At 35.6% G+C, this 21,340-nt stretch overlaps 3 protein-coding genes across 4 annotated transcripts; 2 read left to right on the top strand and 1 right to left on the bottom strand.

Annotated features, from left to right (window-relative positions):
• Positions 1-909: 909 nt before the first annotated feature.
• LOC140799396 (beta-D-xylosidase 1-like) lies at positions 910-8,726 on the top strand. Of its 2 annotated transcripts, none has more exons than XM_073153726.1 (7): positions 910-1,327; positions 3,266-3,547; positions 3,672-3,841; positions 3,994-4,091; positions 4,342-4,695; positions 4,778-5,185; positions 8,570-8,726. In XM_073153726.1, the coding sequence occupies exons 1-7, from the start codon at positions 923-925 to the stop codon at positions 8,572-8,574; spliced, it is 1,722 nt and encodes a 573-aa protein (XP_073009827.1). In that variant the 5' UTR covers positions 910-922; the 3' UTR covers positions 8,575-8,726. The 2 variants fall into 2 exon arrangements, with proteins under 2 accessions (XP_073009827.1, XP_073009826.1); XM_073153725.1 differs by lacking the exon at positions 8,570-8,726 and adding an exon at positions 5,319-6,084.
• A 917-nt stretch (positions 8,727-9,643) lies between these two features.
• LOC140799395 (uncharacterized) lies at positions 9,644-12,353 on the top strand. The gene is made up of 3 exons (XM_073153724.1): positions 9,644-9,949; positions 10,168-10,387; positions 11,887-12,353. The coding sequence occupies exons 1-3, from the start codon at positions 9,750-9,752 to the stop codon at positions 12,100-12,102; spliced, it is 636 nt and encodes a 211-aa protein (XP_073009825.1). The 5' UTR covers positions 9,644-9,749; the 3' UTR covers positions 12,103-12,353.
• Positions 12,354-13,263: 910 nt separating this feature from the next.
• On the bottom strand, positions 13,264-19,822 carry LOC140799091 (dnaJ protein ERDJ3B). The gene is made up of 10 exons (XM_073153235.1): positions 19,551-19,822; positions 19,317-19,465; positions 19,079-19,205; positions 17,186-17,300; positions 16,729-16,845; positions 16,376-16,462; positions 14,993-15,052; positions 14,834-14,911; positions 13,783-13,854; positions 13,264-13,695 (listed from the first exon to the last, which is right to left on the bottom strand). The coding sequence occupies exons 1-10, from the start codon at positions 19,619-19,621 to the stop codon at positions 13,537-13,539; spliced, it is 1,035 nt and encodes a 344-aa protein (XP_073009336.1). The 5' UTR covers positions 19,622-19,822; the 3' UTR covers positions 13,264-13,536.
• Positions 19,823-21,340: the final 1,518 nt, after the last annotated feature.

Genomic DNA, 21,340 nt, shown 5'->3' with positions numbered 1-21,340 from the left:
ATTAAATCCTTCACGTACACCTCAATCCAATAGTTAATCTATCTTAAAGAAAAATTACTAAAATATTCCTAATTTTATTTGATCATAACCATATTTTTCCCCAAGCTAGAAGATTATAGTAATTAACTATTACAGTTGCAAAATACGTCACTAAACCCGGCCCAAGTTAGGAAGCCATTGGCTAAGTCTTAGTAATAGAAATATGAAAATAAATCCATATAATTGGGAGTCAAAATCGTTTTATTCCATACGCACTGTCACAACTAAATACTAATTTTATCAAGTATAGGATTATAGTTATCCTTATTTTTCAACCAAAACACTATAAAAAGAAACTAGGATAATATTATCCCTATAATTTGTTATTTTATTTTGAATGTTTTATAAATCACACCCTACATTTAATCTATTTTGTGATTCACATTCTATTTTTGACGATTTTATAACTTGACTCATTTTTCTTTGTAATTCTCGTTTAACACCCCGATATTATTTTGACTAATTGATATCAACTAAATTACTAAAATACCATTCCCATTATTTTCCTCCTCTAAGATATAGATAATTTAGATATTTATAAATTATTTTATATATTATAATAAAATATATCTTTGCTGGTACTGTTTAAATTAACATAGTGTATTAAATGAGAATTATAAGGAAAAAAACGTAAGAGTTGGATTATAAAATCATCAAAAATATAGTGTGTATAATAAAATAGATAAAATATTAGGTGTGATTCCTAAAATTCCCTTTTATTTTTATTCTATTTTTTTTTCTTCAGCCGCAACCAAATTGGCTTTAATTAGTTTAATTCCAACGCCCTCCCACCCCCAATTCCTCCCTCCCTATTTATATCCCACCATTATCCATTGCCATCTCCACGCTACTCTCCTTGCTCCTCTCCACCTCTAAATTCCAAATGGCCAAATCCACCCTCCTCCTCCTCCTCCATCTCCATTTCCTCCTCCTATTCATCTCCTCCTCCTCCGCCGCCGCCTCCCGCCCGGCATTCGCGTGCGCCCCCGAATCTCCGGCAGTGTCGCTCCCCTTCTGCGGGACGAGCCTCCCGATCCGGGCTAGGGTTCGGGATCTGGTGGGGAGGCTGACGAGGGAGGAGAAGATCCAGATGCTCGTCAACAAAGCCGCCGGCGTGCCGCGCCTCGGGATCGCGGGGTACGAGTGGTGGTCCGAGGCGCTCCATGGCGTCTCCAACGTCGGACCGGCTGTCCGGTTCGGCGGCGCCTTCCCCAGCGCTACCAGCTTCCCCCAGGTCATCTCCTCGGCCGCCTCCTTCAATGCCTCGCTCTGGGAGATCATCGGAATTGTAAGCCTATATACTCTATCCTTTCATTCCTTCTCTCTTCAGTAGGACATGGGCTATAATCGAACGAACAAAACGAGCGGCGATATTGAAGAATCGCCTCCTCAGTGATGTAGAGATCTGTCAGTTATAAACTTGGACCTATTTACACTCCCAGATTTCTGGTGGTAGAGTAGTGTCTCAGGCTTTCAGCAGTAGCAGAGGTCATGAAACTAATAGTACGAGGGGTAAGAATATCATCACTTCTTTTTATTATCCCGAGAGATATAATACGTGATAAAAGGACGCACCCAATGGGAGGACATTCTTGAACAAAACTATATTATTATTTACGTATTAATAGTTATGGCGGTAATAACTACTTTATCCGACTGTAAATAGAAACAAATCACGAGTTTTTGACCAAACTAAATATTTTTTAAATTTTATTTACTTAAATAGACTATCAGTCTATCACTCAAACTTAAATACCAAAATGAGTTTACTACACAATAACTCAAGGTAAAACGTTAAACTCTTCAGCATTTTATCTTTAAATAAAAATACCAAAATATTTATTTTATAAATTAACCGCTCAACTCTTTGGCGTTTTATATTTAAAAAATGCTGAAGAGTTAAGCGTGTTATCTGAAAGAATTTTTACAAAATATTAGAATAAAATTTGGAGGAGCTACGATCATTTTTTGGCGATTCTAAGTATTATTGGTTTTGGAGAATCAATTCGTCGTTCCAACTTATAGAACTCTTCCATGTCTTCACAACAACATATTTTATGATTAAAATAGATAACTGAGTACAAAGTTACGACGTTATAAATTTTTTAATATATTTTTATCTATATGTTTCTCCCATAGTGTTTTTAACAATAAAATGTTTTAACTTTTCAGCGTTTATGTGTGTCCTTTTTTTATATTAAATCGCTAAAATGTATATTATTTTTTCTTCAATGAAAATGCTGATCAGATCGGCCTTTTACATGGTAAAATATTTAAAAGTTAAACATTTTACTTAGGATTATAATAAATTAATTTTTTTATATTAAATTTAGGGTTTAAGTTATTGATAAAAAAGAATTGAAAACTGATCGGTCAAGAACTTACAAATCACCGTATGATCGAATGATGTGCTTTTTCTTACTAGCTAGAGAAGTACATATCAATAAGATAACATGCACGCCATATTTGCTATTAAAAAAAAAACTTATAGTGAGAAGGAGATGGTTGTAGGCATGCATTTTTCAAATAGTCAACTCTAGACCGTTAATATGATGCATTCTAGATAAAAAAGCCCTAATCTATCAATTACTGAACAAATTCATGGTAATTCAAGGAGTCCTTTGTCGTGCATTCATACGACCGTCCATCATTAGTGACTAGTGAGAGATTGACGACGGAATGAATTGACGTTTGCTAGGGTAATGTCTCTTGATCCCTTGTTTTGATTGGAGGGAAGGGGTTGTAAAATTGGAATATGTCGTATCCTGTCCGGATAATATACCCTCTTTTTCCTCGATAAGAGTTCCTTATCGGACATCTTATAATCTGCTCTTCAACACGTCCAATCTCCATGGGGCCCACGCGGTCGTCCGATCAGCTTTGCTTGCAAACTTTCTTCTCAGTATTTAATAGTTTAAACGTTTTTCTTGAGTTTGGTTTTAAGATGCATGTCAAAATTTCTTACCTTCTACTAGTGTCCAAGAATGATTCAGAAATGCTACATGGCACTTCATATTTGGCGTAGCAGTGTTTTTTATTTTTTACTTTTATGGAATGCTTATAGGAATGTACTTTTATTTAATTCAAACACTGAGACGTCGATCATAACTTGATACGTAGAATGAGGAGGAGAATAAAGCGATGGGCCGAGCAAATTTGCGATCGACAAAGTCCTTTTTAGGTTACCCGTTTCTTTATTGCCGATGGCTAACGGACATGGTTGCAGGCTGTGTCCGATGAGGCGCGGGCGATGTACAACGGTGGCCAGGCCGGGCTGACGATGTGGAGCCCGAACGTGAACGTGTTCAGAGACCCACGGTGGGGCCGCGGCCAGGAGACCCCCGGCGAAGACCCCACCGTCTCCGGTCGCTACGCCGCCGAGTACGTCCGCGGCCTCCAGCAGCCCTACGGCCACAACCGCCTCAAGCTCGCCGCCTGCTGCAAGCACTACACCGCCTACGATCTCGACAACTGGAAAGGCGTCGACCGCTTCCACTTCAACGCCGTGGTATTCAATCTTCTCTACGTTAATTTTCACGTGCATTGGATTAGTTCTAGCATTCTAAGTATCGAGAAATTTGGGTTGTTTTATGAAAATTCCCTTCTTTTATGGCTTATTTTTGATTTCATAGGTGAGCAAGCAAGATTTGGAGGAGACCTTCAACGTCCCATTCAAGGCTTGCGTGGTGGAAGGCAAGTCAGCGAGCATCATGTGCTCCTACAACCAAGTCAACGGCATTCCCAGCTGCGCCGACCCAAACCATCTACGGAACACAATTCGCGGTCAATGGGGGCTCAATGGGTAAGCGTAGGCTCGTATTATGCTGGTCTAATTGGGATATTTCGATACAATTCTTTAAATTCTTTAGTAGGAAATTTAATTTAATGTGATAAAAAAAAGAAGAAAAGAAAAAGAGAGACAGATGAATACGATTTCTCTATTAATTCCTGCAGGTACATAGTCTCAGATTGTGATTCGGTTGATGTTCTCTACAATAATCAGCATTACACTTCCAACCCGGAAGATGCAGCGGCAGACACACTCAAAGCAGGTATCCTCAGTGAAAATTAAAAAAATATATTTCAGTGATTTTCAGATTAACAATGTCTAGGAAAAAGTATATTTTGTTTGGTACACTAAGTTCATATTTTAAAATACTTTTGTTTTCTTACATTAGAAGCTGCCTTAAGGGTATTTTTCATGACCTCATTCGTACAATCGTCAAAATAACAGTAGAACATGATATGATCATATAAAGCGTTATATTCCATGAACCTATTCTTAATTTGGGCTTTATGTAGGCTTGGATCTAGACTGCGGATCTTTCTTGGCGCAGCACACCGGGAGTGCGGTGCAAAAAGGGAAAGTCAGTGATGGTGATATCGACGCGGCGGTGACGCATACGGTTGCCGTCCAAATGAGACTAGGGATGTACGATGGCGAGCCATCGGAACAGCACTTCGGAGATCTCGGCCCAAATGATGTTTGTAGCTCCGCCCATCAAGAGCTGGCCGCTGAGGCAGCTCGCCAAGGAATTGTCCTCCTCAAGAACAATAAAAGAGGAGCTTTGCCACTCTCCACTGCTAACCTCCACACCGTCGCCGTTATTGGTCCGAACTCGGATGCCACTGTCACAATGATAGGGAATTATGCCGGTAATGCCTGTCCCTTTGGACCAAGGCCCAATTGATCTGAGTTTGTAGTAAGCATACTAACATAAGCCTTATATGTATATAGGTGTTCCTTGTGGATATACAAGTCCTCTCCAAGGGATTGGAAGGTATGCGAAGACTATTCACCAGATGGGCTGCACCAACGTGGCTTGCACCGGCGACGACCAACCTATCGACGCGGCCGTGGATGCGGCCCGCCAAGCTGACGCGACAATCATGGTCGTCGGGCTCGATCAATCAATCGAGGCGGAGGGGAGAGATCGAGAAAGCCTCCTCCTTCCTGGCAGACAGCAGGAGCTCGTGTTAAAGGTGGCGGCGGCTTCGCAGGGTCCCACCGTCTTGGTCCTCATGTGTGGTGGGCCAGTTGATGTTTCATTCGCGGAGAACAACCGTATGATTCTTTGGGTCGGTTATCCGGGCCAGGCCGGAGGTGCAGCGATCGCCGACGTTATCTTTGGTGCCTACAACCCTGGTGCGTATAAAAAATTATGTTATGATATCATTATTTTCATTGAAGTACCTCGACATAATAATAATAATAATAATAATAATAATAATAATAATAGTAATAGTAATAAAATTATTATTATTATTATTTCTCGTAGGTGGTAAGTTGCCAGTGACATGGTATCCTGAAGAGTACGTGGAAAAAGTTCCTATGACCACCATGGCCATGCGTGCAGACCCGTCTAAAAATTATCCAGGCCGTTCGTATCGATTCTATACTGGCCCAGTAGTATATCCTTTTGGTCATGGGCTTAGCTACACCACGTTCTCCCACTCCTTGGCTCGTCGAGTCCCTGCCGAGTTTGCAATCCCGATCAGCAACAGCCTCCGAGCCAACTACGTTAACTTGATTGAGTTAAATCGAACGGTTCCGGTCATCCACGCACAGTGTGATGGCCTCCACATCCTCGTCCACGTGGACGTCAAAAACCTCGGCCGTCGTGATGGGACCCACACCGTGCTAGTCTACTCTAGCCCGCCGGTTGGGCACTCAGCGCCAACTAAGCAGCTTGTGGCGTTCAAAAAGGTCTACGTGGTTGCCGGACGGCAGATTAGAGTGATAATAAAAATAGACGTATGTAAGGATCTCAGCTTCGCGAGTGTGGATGGGATCCGAAGAATCCCAATCGGTGACCACAACCTTCAAATTGGAGAGTTGACCCACTCGATCTCGGTAAAAGTCGACGGGCTGAGAATATAACTCTTATATACCTTAATTGCGAGATATTCTTACAAAATTATTACTACCAAGCAAAAGACCCTTATATACTATTCTTTAGTATCAGATAATTTGTAATTTATGATCAATGCCTTACAACTCAGAAGGGGGTTTAGGGTGGAGATCAAGTTAAATTATTATGAATAAAAAAGCAACATTTAATTTGCTAGTACCTTTGTTCCTCTCTTCTCTATCTACTCTTTTATTTTATTTCTTTTTATTTCCATTTTTCCTTTTTTTTTTTGGTCTAATTAGATAGCTAATCATTCATCCAATTTTTTTATTTTTATTTTAAGTTTGTTAGTTTTCGATGTGAGACTAAAGTGAAACTTCATTTAAAAACAAATAACACACTATCTTGATAAACTATAATAAGTTGGATTTCTAACCATCTGTGCTATGCTAGAACAACTATAAATAAATAAGTAGAACTAAATTTCTATAATATATGTTCCAAGTTAATTTGAGCCGAGTTGAAAGCTCGATTAAGTTTTCGAGCTAAATAATTCTGCTTAGCCAATATACTAAGCTGTTTAGCTAAAATACTAAGCCCCAAACTGTCTTGCTGCTTTTCTACGCCACCGCACCAATGAGTCAATAATTAGGTCGAGTTATTGAGTCAGGCCACTACCTAAACACCCTTATTAATCTTGAGATAGGATGATGATCAGATCGAGCAGAGCCAAGCCAAGGATACATTCTCTTCTAAGTGTGGAATTTGAATCTTGTGACATCTATCTTTTATTTAAAATATAAAATAATTTGGAATATGTTTATCCTAGTTCAATCAGAGCCGTTAAAAACTAATCTCACGTTGTAATTCAACTCCACATTCTTCACATGTCTTAACCACTGCAGTGCAATGGTTACCTAATAAACCTAACAACATGGGGTTGCACATAGAATCCACACTTTAAATATTGATACATACGATTGCCATCCAAATTATTATTATTTCTCGTAGGTGATAATTTTCAGGCTAGCTTTCAGAGGAAAATTTTTAATTTTAGAAGGGACCGTCGACTGTTAGATTGCTTTCCAACCTTTCCAAACAGTGGAATCTAAGGGTTCAATATTGTTCAACATATTATGAACCGAATTAGAGATAGCAATACCCAAAGTCATATATGTTAGACATATTATGCCCAAGTGACAGATCATCGAGTCCACTAAATGTGAGGTATATAGCGAAAATCCTTTCACTTAGAATATGATCAAAAAAGTTAGAAATACATGTTTCATTCTAAATCTTTTGCAGATCAATTCAGAAACTTTATGAACCCTGCTAACTAACTTCATATTCTTAAAGGTAGATGTCCTTTAGCAATATAAATGTAGTCAATCCACGGACCATTGGAGATGGAGGTGGTCTTGACACTTTTAACAATTTCAAAGTATCTCTACCGGGTGTGTTGCAAAGTTTTTCTAGGGTAGATGTCCTCTTGTCCCTATACTTGGCTTGAACTAGCTAAGTCCACAATTACCATGATGATTTAGAATCTTCAAGGCCCTCTTGGACATGAGAGACAAACGGGCAGATCTCAAAATTTTTATGGCTAAGGAGCCCTTGGTTTTTAGGCTTAGTGATAGGGTCCAATTAATAAGGTGGAGTTCTCTTTTACCCTTGCCCTTATCTCAAAGGAACTGCCCAGCCACCTTACTAGTCCTATCCACTATGGCTTAGGGGGTCAAAGTAGAAGAAAAATGATGTAATAGAATCGGGTTTAACTCGGAGTTTATTAGAGTCAGGCGGCTAACTGGCCTAGGTTAAGTTTGACTTCTTTCAGTCAGCCAATTTTTTGTCAATACGATTAAGTGTGTCCTCATGATCCCTTATTCTAAAATGGGATAATACTCTCTAGCTATGTTTTAGGTAATATGATTAAGTGTTAAAAACTATCCAAACGAAGAACTTTATCCACTGGCATAGACCACGACCGACCTAACTTTAGTATCAGAAAAAGGCCGAAGGATATCATCATGGTTAGAGACATCAATCAAAGAGATATTGAGCCACAATTCACCGTTACTAGTCACAACATCGTCTGACACCACAGATTCAATTAAAGAATAGAAAAACTTGCATATAACACCTTATCTTTTAGTGAATTTATAGTTTACACCCTATATTTTTACCGTTTACAAATTGAGCCCTATAATTTAGTAAATACATGCAGAAAATATTTTGCTGTTAAATTCTTAGTTGAACTTAATCAAACATCTGAGTTAAATTAACTATGCTAAAATAATTATAAAAGTACCATCAACTAAGTCATACTAGGGGCATTTTAGCCATTTTAAAAATAAAATAATTCTATTTAATATAATATTCTCACAGTACTAGTTCAAATTAACCCAAGATGTTTCTGCATATATTTACTAAATCATAGAATTCGATTTGCAAATAATAAAAATATAGAGCGTAAACCACACATTAAAAATTAAAGTGTTATATGCAAATTTTCCTTAAAATTAACAAGAGCAGGCAGGTAAAAGAAACACCATTGTCCATGTTTAAAGATCAAATAAAATTCCTTTGATTTCTAATTTTAGCAAATAACTAGAAAAACTTAGTGTTTAAATGTTCCCATCCTGGATCCAATTGACTCTACCCTTTTTCTGTCATTTTAGGTTAAATTATCTAAGCATGCAAGGCAATGCAACGACGGTTCAAATTAGCTAAAAAGCGACTCTCAGCCTCCCCGAGGAGATGCAGGGCCTCTCCCGATTCCAAATCCGCAATCTAATACCTCACCTTAGCTAAATTAACCTCAAGCAAGAAGCTCGAGGCTATGTATATTCCACTAGGTAAGAAGTTTTGCATCAAAACAATATAATTTTAACATCTATCCTGAGGGCAACTACTCTAGGCAGTACAATGCGAGGACCAAGCATTGCTCATGATGTCCTTAGCCTTAGGGTATCCACACAAAAACCACTTAAAACAAAATGAGCCCTTTTGTAATTTTTCAAAATTTTCGAGATTAATAAACAGAGGAGAATAATCAGATGCGATTCCAAGAAGGTGCATTACAAAATACTAAGAAAATAAATCAATCATAGCTGCATTAAGAAACACCCAATCTTAGATAAATTAAAACTCTCTCAATTTTGTAACGATTATTACACTAAGTAAAAAGACGGGCAACAAAGATATATGTGAAAATTGACTACATATAGGAGTTGAGAACATGTGTAATTAACGGAACACACGAAAAACAAAGAAAGAAGAAGAAGACTATAGAATTATCTTTAAGAGTACTGATTCGATACTAATCAATTAGTTATTAAAATTAATTTTTATCTGATAATAAGTTAAAGGGTATGTAAGACATTTAACATATATGATTGGATTAGTCGATAAAAAAAATTAAAATTTAAGTATTTTCTTATTACTTATCCTTATAATAGTTTCCTTAAATATGAGTGTCAACTTCTACCAATTTATTATTATTTTTATTTTTTTATAAAGAAATGGATAGCTAAGAGAGAAATAAAATATAACTAATTTACCCTTATAATTAAAAAAAGTGATCTATACTTCCTGTTGATATGACCAGTACTTTTGGTTAATTTTATTCGATTAGGTGAGAGAAATTAATAGTTATTATTAAATTATTTGTCTTATCTTAATTTCATAATGGCATTTTGGAAATTAAAGGAGAATTAAATCCTTCACCTGTACACCTCAATGACAACTATTTCCTTAAAGCTTCTCTCCTACCTCTCTCTATCCCCCCCTTTCTTCCTCTACTATCTCTCTTCTTCCCCCGAAATTCCCATACTCAAACCCTAACCCTAGATTTCTCCCATGGGGTGGGCGACTCGTTTCCTCACTGCAGTATCCTTCTTCGCCGTCGGAGTCGTCTTCGCCCCTGACGTGTTCGGGTCGCGCCCGGACTCCCCTGACCTCGCCGTATCCATCGCCAAGCTTTCCCACCTCCTCTGCTTCGCTACCTCGTGGGGCGCTGCCCTTTGGGTCACCTTCATCGGTGGCATCATCATGTTCAAGTAAACCTCCCTATTTCCCCGTAACCCAACTCAATTTTCCAAGTTATGATTGATATATTGATCACATTAGGATAGTAAATTTCACATTCTCGATTGACCCAACTGAGATTTTGCAGTTTTAATCGCTATTTTGATGAAAAAAATTGCTTCTTGGTTGCATTAGGATAGTTATTCTATCTTTCTGGAATTTGATTTCGGTCTTTTGTGAAAATATGAAGGAATTTGCCGAGGCATCAGTTTGGGAATCTCCAAAGCAAGATGTTCCCGGCGTACTTCATGGTGGTGTCTGTATCTGCGGCCGTATCGGTTGCGGCATTTGCATACCTTCATCCATGGAAGTCGGCCTCGTCCCTTGAAAAATATCAGCTTGGATTCCTCCTCGCCGCCCTCAGCTTTGATCTCTCCAACCTACTTGTATTCACTCCCATGACTATTGAGGTAATACTTTTGTTCTGTGGTCTTGTTGAAATATCATCTTTGTTGCACAGTTGCACTACAATTAATTGTTATTCTTTTGTATGTTGACTATATATTGTATCCGTTCAAATAGGATTTTTTTTTTCTTTTGAAGTGGTTAATAATTAATATGGAATCAACCACCTCAAATGATTTTTCTTTTTCTTTATTCTTGTTGGTGGATGGTTACCAAATTTATTTTCTCCTGTAGATCATTCAATAGTATATGAGAACAAAATGAGATTTCCTCACTATACAAACGCATATTAAATGCATTATCAATTAATAATCTGTCTATAAGTGTGTCTGCTGAAACTATCATAAATGAATAATTGCATTTAAAAAAAAAAAGAACCAGAATATATATGAATTAATCAATACAAAAATTAGCAGTCACCCTGCCTCAAAATATTGTTGTAAGGTTATTTACAGATATAATGTGGTCTACAGTTGTGGCTATGTATCATCTAGCCTTAATTTGTAAAACCAAAATATCTATATAACAGCTACGTTTATGTATTCACCGTAATCACATTTTTCTGAAGTTGTGGATAATAGTATCCTAACATATGTATCTAACCTTAGTTTGTAAAGCCTAAATATGTGTATGTTGAGTAGTCTATTAGATATTACTAAAAGACAAATTCTTAGATAAAAAAAGCTTTTAAGATCTATGGGAATCATGAATTGAGTTGCCTTCTAACTGGAACTATCACAAAGTTAACTGTTAAATTGTAGATATTGCTGCTTGTAAAGTGTAAACAAGTCTTTGAACATCTATGAAGTTATAGTGAAACTTAAATGCTTACTTTATCATTTTAAAGAATTCTTAGATTTTAACAAGTTCATTATTGAACAACTGTCCACCAAGTTTAAAGAGTCACAGTAAAAGAATTTCTAGAACTTGGGAAATGCAATCTAGATATCATGATAGCACTAAATGAGGTTAACAATGCTTCATTAGAATACTTAAAAGCAAACTGTGCACTGGTCCTCTTCCTCACTAGCAGTAATATTTCCATCTGATGCATGTGTAATCCAGGACTGAAAACTATAACCCGAGAATGGATGCCTTCATGCATCTAAATCTCAATTCTAAATTCAAATGTTTTGATATATGAACCTGTTAAATTTACCTGCTTTACATTTCTTCTATATTACCTTTCCTGTGATGTTCATAATATAGCTGTTTGTTTCTTTTATTGATTAGCACAATATATCCTTTGTTAAACTTTGACTTGATGACCTAGGTTTGTCTGGTTAAATATGAATGGAGTTACACAGCTTTGAATCTACCATCTTCAAGAAATTTCAATAGAACATAGTAGTTCAAGTTAAAATTCACATAGCATAGAATCATTGTACTATAAACTGTAACCGATCGTCCTCATGTGCGGTGGTTATTTTTCGTTGATTGAATCTGTACATCATAAAGTGTTTGCTTTATAGGGAGATATTACTTATTGTTATTTTCCTCCCAGATGATGAAGAAGAGGCACAAAATTGAGAGAGATCTGAGCATTGGTGAAGAAGTTGGATGGTCAAAGAATGTGGAAGTGGCAAAATCTAATCCTAATCTTGCAGCAATGAACAAGAAATTCGGAATGATCCACGGACTGTCTTCGCTTGCCAACATCATGGCATTCGGTAGCCTTGCCATGCATTCATGGTACTTGGCTGGTAAAATTCACCTGTGAGCATGCCGCCTGGCCATTCATTGCAGAAGATCTCTTCTAGATATCCATTTCATCTGTTTCAGTGACCATGGGGCAATTTTTATTGTTTGTGGAAAGTTGTAAAATCTTCTATTTTAGCCAATATGGTTGAATCACATGTTTCCACAACATACAAGGAGATGTATGGGCTTATTTGTGGCTTACTCTCACGGATGGACTATTAACTCAGCCTATCAATTCTATATGATCTGTTTGACATCTAGATTCTACAATTGATGTCATTACTTACTATCCTTTTCTATTTTCTTCTCAGGCAATAATAGTACAGTTTTCGATACTTTTGCTGACAGCAAATTACAAGTTTGACTTTACTTTCTCAGTTTCTCAGCATACAATTTATGTAAGTTTAGTAAATATGATTTATGCTGAAGCAGGCAGGAAAACTTTTGATGCGAACGAAAAGAATCTGGCAAATGTTTATGAGGGGATGGATTTCGAAGTGAACATATTATCCCAGCATGTCCTTGGATGTACTACTCAGAAAGTGGCCATAAATTTTTATTCTTTCTAAGAAAAGGGAACATTCTTCAGTTTCTGTTCAACTTGATTTAATCTGAGTTTAATAGATTAGATCAGACTACTCCGTGTTTGAAAACAGCCTATTCTTAACTACTCGACTCGCAAAACTTCTACTTTTTCATCAATATTATCCATCTAAACCAACTAACAAATCTTCTATTTTCAAAAGGAAAAAAAAATCGTTAAATTTTATTTTATATTTCAGTTTTTTTATATACTAAAAATAAATAGGTCTCATTTAGTTTGTTCATAAAATTTTCTAAAGATAACTTTCTACATATTTTTAAATATAAATTATTTATATTTATAATTGTACTTATATTTTATTTGTTTGGTCGTAAAACATAATAATTATCTTAAAAAATTTATGTAAGAATTCAAATTTAATTACGAATTATGAATAAATATATTAATCTTGCTAAAAATTTTGTTTAAAAAATATACATAACTTTATCATGTTATCTATCTGTGATAAAATTTTGTGCATAACTTATTATATAAATTTATTTATGTAAAATTTAATTAAAATATGCATAAATAAGTACTTAACTATAATATATATATATTTAAAAGAGTTATAATTTATAAAAAAAACAAGCACCATTTAGAAATGAGTATTACTCTTCTATATCAAAAGTTAGAAACATTGATAATAACCTGATCAACATTCCAATTAACTGGTGTAATTTTCTAAGTTACATCCCGCTGTGATAAAAAAAATACAAAACTAGAAACAAGGGAGATATAAGCACCCCATGGAAGCTGGGAACATGAAACGAGAACATTAAGATTGTTCCCACACGAGTTAAATTGGAAAATTTCCAGGGGCTGTACAACTAACAAGTTAAATGCGTGCCGAGATTGCCAGCTACAGCACTAGGAAAGAACCGCTTTGATCTTAGTCTTCTGGTCTTCAGTTAGTGATTTGGGGAACACGACCTCAAATGTGACATACAGATCTCCTTTCTTTGCGCTTTGGTACAACGGCATACCTTCTCCTTTGAACTTTCTAACCTCTTTCGGTTTAGTGACACCCTAGGATTTTAAACCACCAATAGAATGATGAGAAAAGATAGAATAGCTTGTGCAAAGATGTCGGATAATGACTGACTATGTACTAACCTTGGTGCCAATTTCCACCATATGTTCGTCAAGATGTTTGATGGTTTTCTCAAAACCTACTAGAGCTTGGAGCTGCAAGAGAGCGAAAAGATTTGAGATAAAAAATTTCTCAACAAAACCAAAGACAAGAATGATGAAGGGGAGAAAGTTTCAAATTAATTTCCACTAGGGTTACTAATCAGCATCTACCTTTATAACCAAACACACTAACTGTGAATCACCCTCCAGAAGCAACTCTGTTCAAAGATTTAGGCGAGGGTATTTTTGAAAAATTAAGGTCAACACTAATGGAATATTCTTCCTTTGTACCTTTACAAAAATCTTGGTTAACATGAGGCATGTTTTGAAAATAAAGTCCAGAATAGAAGACTAGAAAGGTAAGATGTAAACCATAAAATCATGTAAATGTAGGGTGGGAATTTTCTTTTCCAAGAACTTGTCATTTCAAAAGGACAATAGGCTATGAAGATGAGTCCAGCTAAATATCTTATTAAATTCCTGCCAAAATTCACTTTAGAACTTTTACTATGCTGTTTTAAAGCTGTGTCTAATCTGAAGATTAATTTTGAAAAGAGTTCTCTGATTTATTTGTGCAAAGATTTGAAAAAAAGAAGTTATGCTAAGATGATGGATTATAATAAGGAAAGTTTGCCTATTAAATACATGTGGCTGCCTTTAACTAACTGCAAGTTGAGGATAAATGATTGATTTCTTGTGATTGATAAAATTGAGAAAATGCTTGTGGGATAGAAAGATAAATTCAGTGCTTAATGCCACTGCTTTGTACTATTTTTCATTTTTTGCCCTTCCACATTGGATTATAAGAAGAATTGATAAGCTGGAAAGCAGTATTCTGTGGAAAGGGCAAGGCCGGAGATGAGCAGAAATGATACTATCTAGTTGCAGAGAGAAATGAAATATTTTTAAATTTTTTTTACAGAGCACACATTCATATATAAGACTTGTACACAAGAGATATTAATGATAGAAGTAAGAGTGACAAGACTGGAAGAAAAAAAGAAAAAGAAATTATTTGGAGAAAATAACACACCAGTGGAATTGTGACTGTTGTATGCAGATCATTGCCTTCTCTTCTGAAGTGCCCATGTGGTGCTGTTCGAATCCTAAACTGCTCATAAAATGGATTCATTTCAGTGATCAACATCATCTAAAAGTAAATTCATTCTGATGTAAATAAGAAGAGTAAAACCTTCAGATCACCAGATTCTCCATCAATTTTAGGTTCACCATCTTCATAGAATGACACCTCCTGCAAAGGATCCAAAAAATGTTGATCAATAAGAAATTAAATAACTAATATTGCACAGACTAAGAAATCACAAACTCAACAAACAAATATATGCAAATAGAAGACCGATTCAAAACGCGCAGACTGAATAGAGATGAATGCAACACCACTACAAACCAGGAAAGAATCACCAAATATAATCAAGAAAAGCTTTATGTGCATCAAGTTCTTAACATAGATATAACATAGTAAACTCAAGTTATTTCCTATCGATGAGATCATCGTGTCCCATAAATTGATGCTCTGAAAAACAAGCATAACAAAAAGAAAAAGAAATCAAGTGAACTAAAGAGATGAATGCAGTGTAACAGAAGACTGACTCAAATAGGAGAGACTGAAACAGAGATGAATGCAGTGACATTACAAACCAGGAAAATCACCAAGTATAAACAAGAAAAGTTTTACGAGTGTCAAATTCTCAGGGTAAATGTTAACTAATGAACTCGAGTTATTTCATATCAAAGAGATCCTTATGCCCCATGAATGCTCTAAAAAAAAGCATAACAACAAGAAATTGATTTAAGTGAATTAAAGAGAAAATAAGAAGTTATTTCATACTAAAGAGATCCTTGCTTTTAAGAGTGAATTAATTAGTCATTGACCTTTCCATTGCTAGAAAAGTAGATGTACTAATATGTAATTATTCCAAAGTTATAGCAGAGAGAGCTGGATCACACCCATATCAATAATGTGCAATATATGCTTAAGAATGTGGAAAAGAAAAAAAAATAGTGGAGGTGCCCTATGATTAGCTGGTAGAATTCAAAATGCAAAAAGGTGAAGAGTTCACTAACAAATTAATAAGAGAACAAGAACATACCTCACAAAAAAGAGGATGCTAATAAAATGTGAACTAAGTTGGTTAATTAGATAAATGAAGCACCAAAAGAGTTATTTGGTGCATCAATCAGCAGTAAAAAGGTTTGTTTCAATAGGGAATTGTGGCAAAATTGGAAGGCCCAAAAAGCATTTAGTCTTAGCTCAGAACTTTATAGAACTTGGCAAAAATGTAGTAATGAGAATATGAAAGACAAAAACAATGGCTAAGAAATATGCTCAGAAACCAATTGATGAAGCCATAAGGCAAATATGAGTAAGAAAAGCCCAGAGATCAAGTCACTAATGCAGACTGAGAAAATCTCAAAATCAGCAAGACCTTGACCTTGCAAGACTTGCAAGACATAAAATTGTTGCAGAAGCAAAACTGACATGCATTCTGAGAATCATTACAGAAGACATACATCCAATAAATAAGATGTAAACAAATGAATCTTAGTTTCTTACTTGTCCATCTTGCATCCCCTTTTCAATATCCACAGTGACAAAATAACCTTCTCGCTCATACTTTACATTAGGACATTCCTCACAGACCTGAATCAGAAAACACATAATCATAATATAGAGCAGCCATGTTATTTAAACTTCTATTCTACATGCCAAGGCATGGAGGAACAAGAATATATAAAATTATCAAATATAGTTACCATGTCCCCAAACTTTAGCTGATCTAATATCTAAGGAGTCATGTTACAACTCAATCAATTTTTCTTTTAACAAGTGGTTCTGTGGTTCATATTTTGATGGACACTGCAAGAGATTAACCTATAATGGAATCACCAAACAACTAAATGCAGTACCTGCTCTGTCATCTGCTGAAACATTCCTGGGCCAATTTGCCTATGATAAACTTCATTTCTACAGTTGCAGCGCCTCTTGCCAGGAGCTGGCTTTATGACATTTTTCTCCCTCCAAACCTGCATCCCAAAGCATAAACAAGAATAAGACAATTGAGAACTGTTATAAACGAATTGCTTTGTTCTACTTCACCAAATGTGATACGCAACAAACTACATAGTGTCAGTTAAATATTAAAGGACAAGCAAAATGTGTTAGTTAATCCTGAACTTACAAATCCTAGGTGCTGATGAAAGCTTGCAATACTATTTAAATGCTATAAAGTAGTTCCAAAAATGATAATTTGAGAATGAGATAGTATCTTAGCAATGTCCATCAGGTGATATAACTTTGGAATAAAAATGACTAGAAAACTTGTCACAATAACAATTCTGTAAAATTTATTGAGAGCTACATTACCTTTAAAGAACCTCCCATATACAGATCTTCTAACGTAGCATCCAATTCAACAATCACATCATCACCTTTAACAATCACCTCTTCCTCCTCTTCTGCCCCACCACCACCAAAAAAACTGAAACAAATGTCATACATAAGAAATGATCTTGTTGTTTAATTGACAGGTCTATGATTCTATCAGCAATTAAAAGATGCTAATTAAAGATGTTATACTAACATTTCTAATTAGTATAAATCTGAAACCCTGATCATATATAAATAACCAAAAGAAATTATCATGAGGACATGAACCAACAAATAAGATAAAGCATATCAATGGAAAATGCCCATTCAGGACATTTAGGAAAGAAATATAGTCTAAACTATAAACAATGTTGTAGGAAATGAAACGAGCAGAAAGAAAATAGTCACCGTATACTGAGGCCCTAAAGCATGATACTATGCTAATTGTTAATTAATTACACACAACAAAATTTGGCCCGCTGATTATGGTATGCAATGTTTATATTACATTTAGATTTGAATTAAGAGAAAAATTTGTGGCCAATGGCCAACAATTTTGTTGCAGGCAACTGGAGTAATGGAAATTGCCGTACTCTTCTTTATGCCAGTTCATAACAATGAGTTGAAATCATCAAAGTTTGGAGCCTCACAGGAGATAGAAGAAACAGCTTATTGAAAGATTTATATTTATCAAAGGGTGAACTTCTGGGCAAATTCTATATTAGAATCTCAATAACTTTTAGTAGTATCAACAAAAAAGGATTGTCAAGCCTAAGTGCTAATTTATGTGGTGGAGACACCACATCAGCAGTTCACCACTGACCAGTAGCATGTAAGACCTCTTACACTGATGTCCGAGGATAAATTTTTGAGTGTCAACGGTTGAAGGTATGTTTTTACTCATTTTCCTATATCTATAGTATTTTAATTGTTAAAAATGATGATCCAAAAAAGGATGGTTTTGACTACTCTAGCAGTCTAACTTAACATACCATATATGCTTTTAATCAAGATTGAGTTGTTAGAGGTGCTTAGTGCATAAAAGCAATGGACTTTGTTGGCTGATCGAAAGTTATCATTCTATTCCAATTACAAAGTACACAGTTTTTTTTTATATATCTCAGAAGACTCTGCTTCCAATTAATAACATCTGAGAGATATATAATTATATATGACCTATACCTATTCAAGTATCTCTTTGAAGTTTAAAAACACATGTTCAAGAAAATTATGGATTGCAAGTTCAAGGAGAGGACTAGATAAGAAAGATGAATAGTCTCTCTTAAGTTCTCATTAACCTAGGTAACTATCTATTATTTTTTTCTCAGTATTAATTGTGGATTATATCCAAGGATATTAAATAATTTGGATTTTCTTGGTCCCATACAAGTGGTTGTAAATCTGGTAGTAATCAATCAAAGCAAATAATAAACTTATCAATATTTGATGATCAGAATTCAGGGTGGCAATTTATTAGGCTTATCGGGAGACTATAATCAAACTTGATCTATCTTTAACAGGTTAGGACCAACCCCGAACCAACCAATTCCATAGAGAAAACAATTTACAAGAAAAAGAAAATGAAAGGATTCAAATAGCGTGAAAAGAACAGAGACTGGGAAGTCAGATCCTTACAATGCATTCACAAATAGGCATTTTCCTCTTGCATGCTAGCTTGTTGCTTAATAAGATGAAAACTTTCTGTGTGCCATATGAAGTATGAAAAGCATCATCTGAATAACTAGTCTTGGGCATGCAAAAAGATATAACTACAATTCTTTACCGAAGCAACATGTAAAGCAACCCAATGATGTCTCGCAAAGGACTCGACACTGCATTCAAGATCACTAACGTACAAATAAATGAGATTCATGATCGGTGCATGCTCACTTGTTAAAGATGTCTTGGATGTTCATCCCAGCACCTCTTCCCCCACTACCAGCATACTGCTTCAGACCCTCCTCGCCATACCGATCGTAGATCTTTCTCTTCTCCTGATCCGTCAACACTTCATACGCTAGTAACCATTGAAAAAAGGGGGAAAGAAGGGACCAGAGCATAAGATCTTGTGAGCACGGAGTGAATAAAGATACAAATAAACTCAAGCAGATATCAAAGCTCCCCACACCATTGTTGATCTCGGCGAATCTCTTGTTCGCCTCCTCGTTTCCAGGATTTTTATCAGGATGATACTTCAACGCAAGCTTCCTGTACGCCCTCTTGATCTGCTCCTCCGAAGCGCCCCGCGGCACTTGCAACACATCGTAATAGCTCTTCCTAAAAGCCCCCACAAAAAGTCACAAAAACAATTTTAAAAAACATCCAAAATTTAACTCGATTAAAGCATTATTCCTGATCGTACCCTTCTAAGACAGAGAAAGCCTGCAATAGAAGAATGGCGAGAAGCAGTAGGCCCGATCTCGGCAGCGCCATCGGAGCTCTTTAGCTCCGATCCGAGCAATCTAGGTCTGAATTAGGGTTAAATGGATCGGAGATAAGGACTGGATTGGCGAATTCGAGGATTCCGGAAGTAAGATTAGGGTCTGGTGTTCGTCTACCCGCTCGTCTCCTTCCTGCGTGAATGGATTCGTTCCTTGGAATAAAAACGGGCCGGCAATATGGTGAGTCCGCCGTAGACGTGTATCTTTGGAAATGGACCAATGAGAGGTGAGGAGCAGGTGTTTGGACCAATGGAATCAGTACGCGTGGCATGGAGTTCCTGGCCCGCCCCTCTGGTTGGTCGCTAAGCTGGTCAATAGGCCGTGTTATACGTCGATTTTTCGCTCGTGCGACTCACGTGGTTCATCTAGGTATACCGCTGCCTCGTGATTCGTTACGAATGCCGGAAAGATTGATCTAATTTTCAAAAATAATTATTATTATTATCATGAGCTCCTAGACATTAGACTATACAAGTGGACTAACCCTTCCAGCTTTGATAATTATGCTTCTATATCAAATATCAATGGCAATATCTATGGAACAAATTGAACACATGATCTCTATGTTAAGAGTTGGTAAGACCTAATCACTGGGTAATTTTTACGGCGGTTGATTAACCCTACTTAAATAGTTTCTAAAAAATATTTATCATTTTTTAAAAAAAATATATTGAATTCTAATTATTAGTATAAATATTTTAAAATATATAAATCAATTTTCAGTTTAAAGTTATTGGACTAGCAAAATCAATCCCTGAATTTTTGTAATACTAAAATTACCCTTCAAATCCAAAACTCACCCAAAATCTATTATGATTTAAGGTAATGAAATAGTCATTTTTATGTATTTTTATTATTATTATAGGTGCACACAATAAAGCTTGATAGAATGATGCCCTAATATCAACTTTTATTTGTATTTTTCTTGGGAGAAAGTATTGAATTAGGTTATATTTTTGTTCCGAATTGTAAATTGTGATTCCAACGAGAGAAAAATGATGGAATGTTCTCACTTTTCAATCAATATTTTAAAAAATAATAATTTCTAGAAGAATTAATGACTAAGATTTTTTTTTTTTTGGATCCACTTATATGTATTACTTGTTATATTTTCAATTTTAAGACTCATGTTTTATTCTTCTTATTTGGCAACGAAGCTAGAAACTTAGAATTCAATTGCACATCAATTGGTGGATATAAATTTAGTTGTTCTAGCAAGTAAAAGGAAGTTTCTTCTTAAATTGTAAAAGGATCTTATTGCAAATTCAGCAAATTCATGAGAAAAGTATAATTAAGTTGCAAATTGTCAGATTAAATACAATGGAAGAGGTAAAAAGATGTTTAATTATTCAAAAGAAGTCAATTTTATTAGTATATCTTTTTTTAAGAAAATATGTTAATCCTTTTAAATTGGATGAATACTAACTATTGCTCATTAGTTACCCTTTGTTTGGTTTAAGACTAAACTTCGAACTTGATTAGCTAGTTTTATTTTTTAGTCTTAATTTTTTAGAGAGTAAACTTAATTAGATATGAAAAAGATAAAAAGATATTTGGTTACTGAACCAGTTTAGAAGTCCCTGAACTCAAAACAAATAATACCATCTTGGGTGATTAAAGTACTTAATTTGGGAATAACCCAGAACCATAAAATTACTGATATAGGTGTAGATATATATACCGGACATGAGATTAATTAACAAAAATATAT

This window comes from Typha latifolia, chromosome 12 (assembly GCF_019914945.1).
Source record: "Typha latifolia isolate L0001 chromosome 12, TyphaL0001v2, whole genome shotgun sequence".
NCBI classification, from domain to species: Eukaryota; Viridiplantae; Streptophyta; class Magnoliopsida; order Poales; family Typhaceae; genus Typha; species Typha latifolia.
The sequence above is the reverse complement of the archived record's forward strand: the minus strand, read 5'-3'. Positions and strand labels throughout refer to the sequence as shown.

Excerpts from the sequence above, each read along its gene's own strand:
- LOC140799396 (XM_073153725.1), top strand. The coding sequence starts at position 923 with ATGGCCAAATCCACCCTCCTCCTCCTCCTCCATCTCCATTTCCTCCTC. Across the intron at positions 3,548-3,671 it reads GCTTCCACTTCAACGCCGTG|GTGAGCAAGCAAGATTTGGA; the intron begins GTATTCAATCTT and ends TTGATTTCATAG. Across the intron at positions 4,092-4,341 it reads GGCAGACACACTCAAAGCAG|GCTTGGATCTAGACTGCGGA; the intron begins GTATCCTCAGTG and ends GGCTTTATGTAG.
- LOC140799091 (XM_073153235.1), bottom strand. The coding sequence starts at position 19,621 with ATGGCGCTGCCGAGATCGGGCCTACTGCTTCTCGCCATTCTTCTATTG. Across the intron at positions 19,466-19,550 it reads GCTTTCTCTGTCTTAGAAGG|GAAGAGCTATTACGATGTGT; the intron begins GTACGATCAGGA and ends GGGGGCTTTTAG. Across the intron at positions 13,855-14,833 it reads CAACAGTCACAATTCCACTG|CTCCAAGCTCTAGTAGGTTT; the intron begins GTGTGTTATTTT and ends GCTCTCTTGCAG.
- LOC140799395 (XM_073153724.1), top strand. The coding sequence starts at position 9,750 with ATGGGGTGGGCGACTCGTTTCCTCACTGCAGTATCCTTCTTCGCCGTC. Across the intron at positions 9,950-10,167 it reads GGTGGCATCATCATGTTCAA|GAATTTGCCGAGGCATCAGT; the intron begins GTAAACCTCCCT and ends GAAAATATGAAG. Across the intron at positions 10,388-11,886 it reads TCACTCCCATGACTATTGAG|ATGATGAAGAAGAGGCACAA; the intron begins GTAATACTTTTG and ends TTTTCCTCCCAG.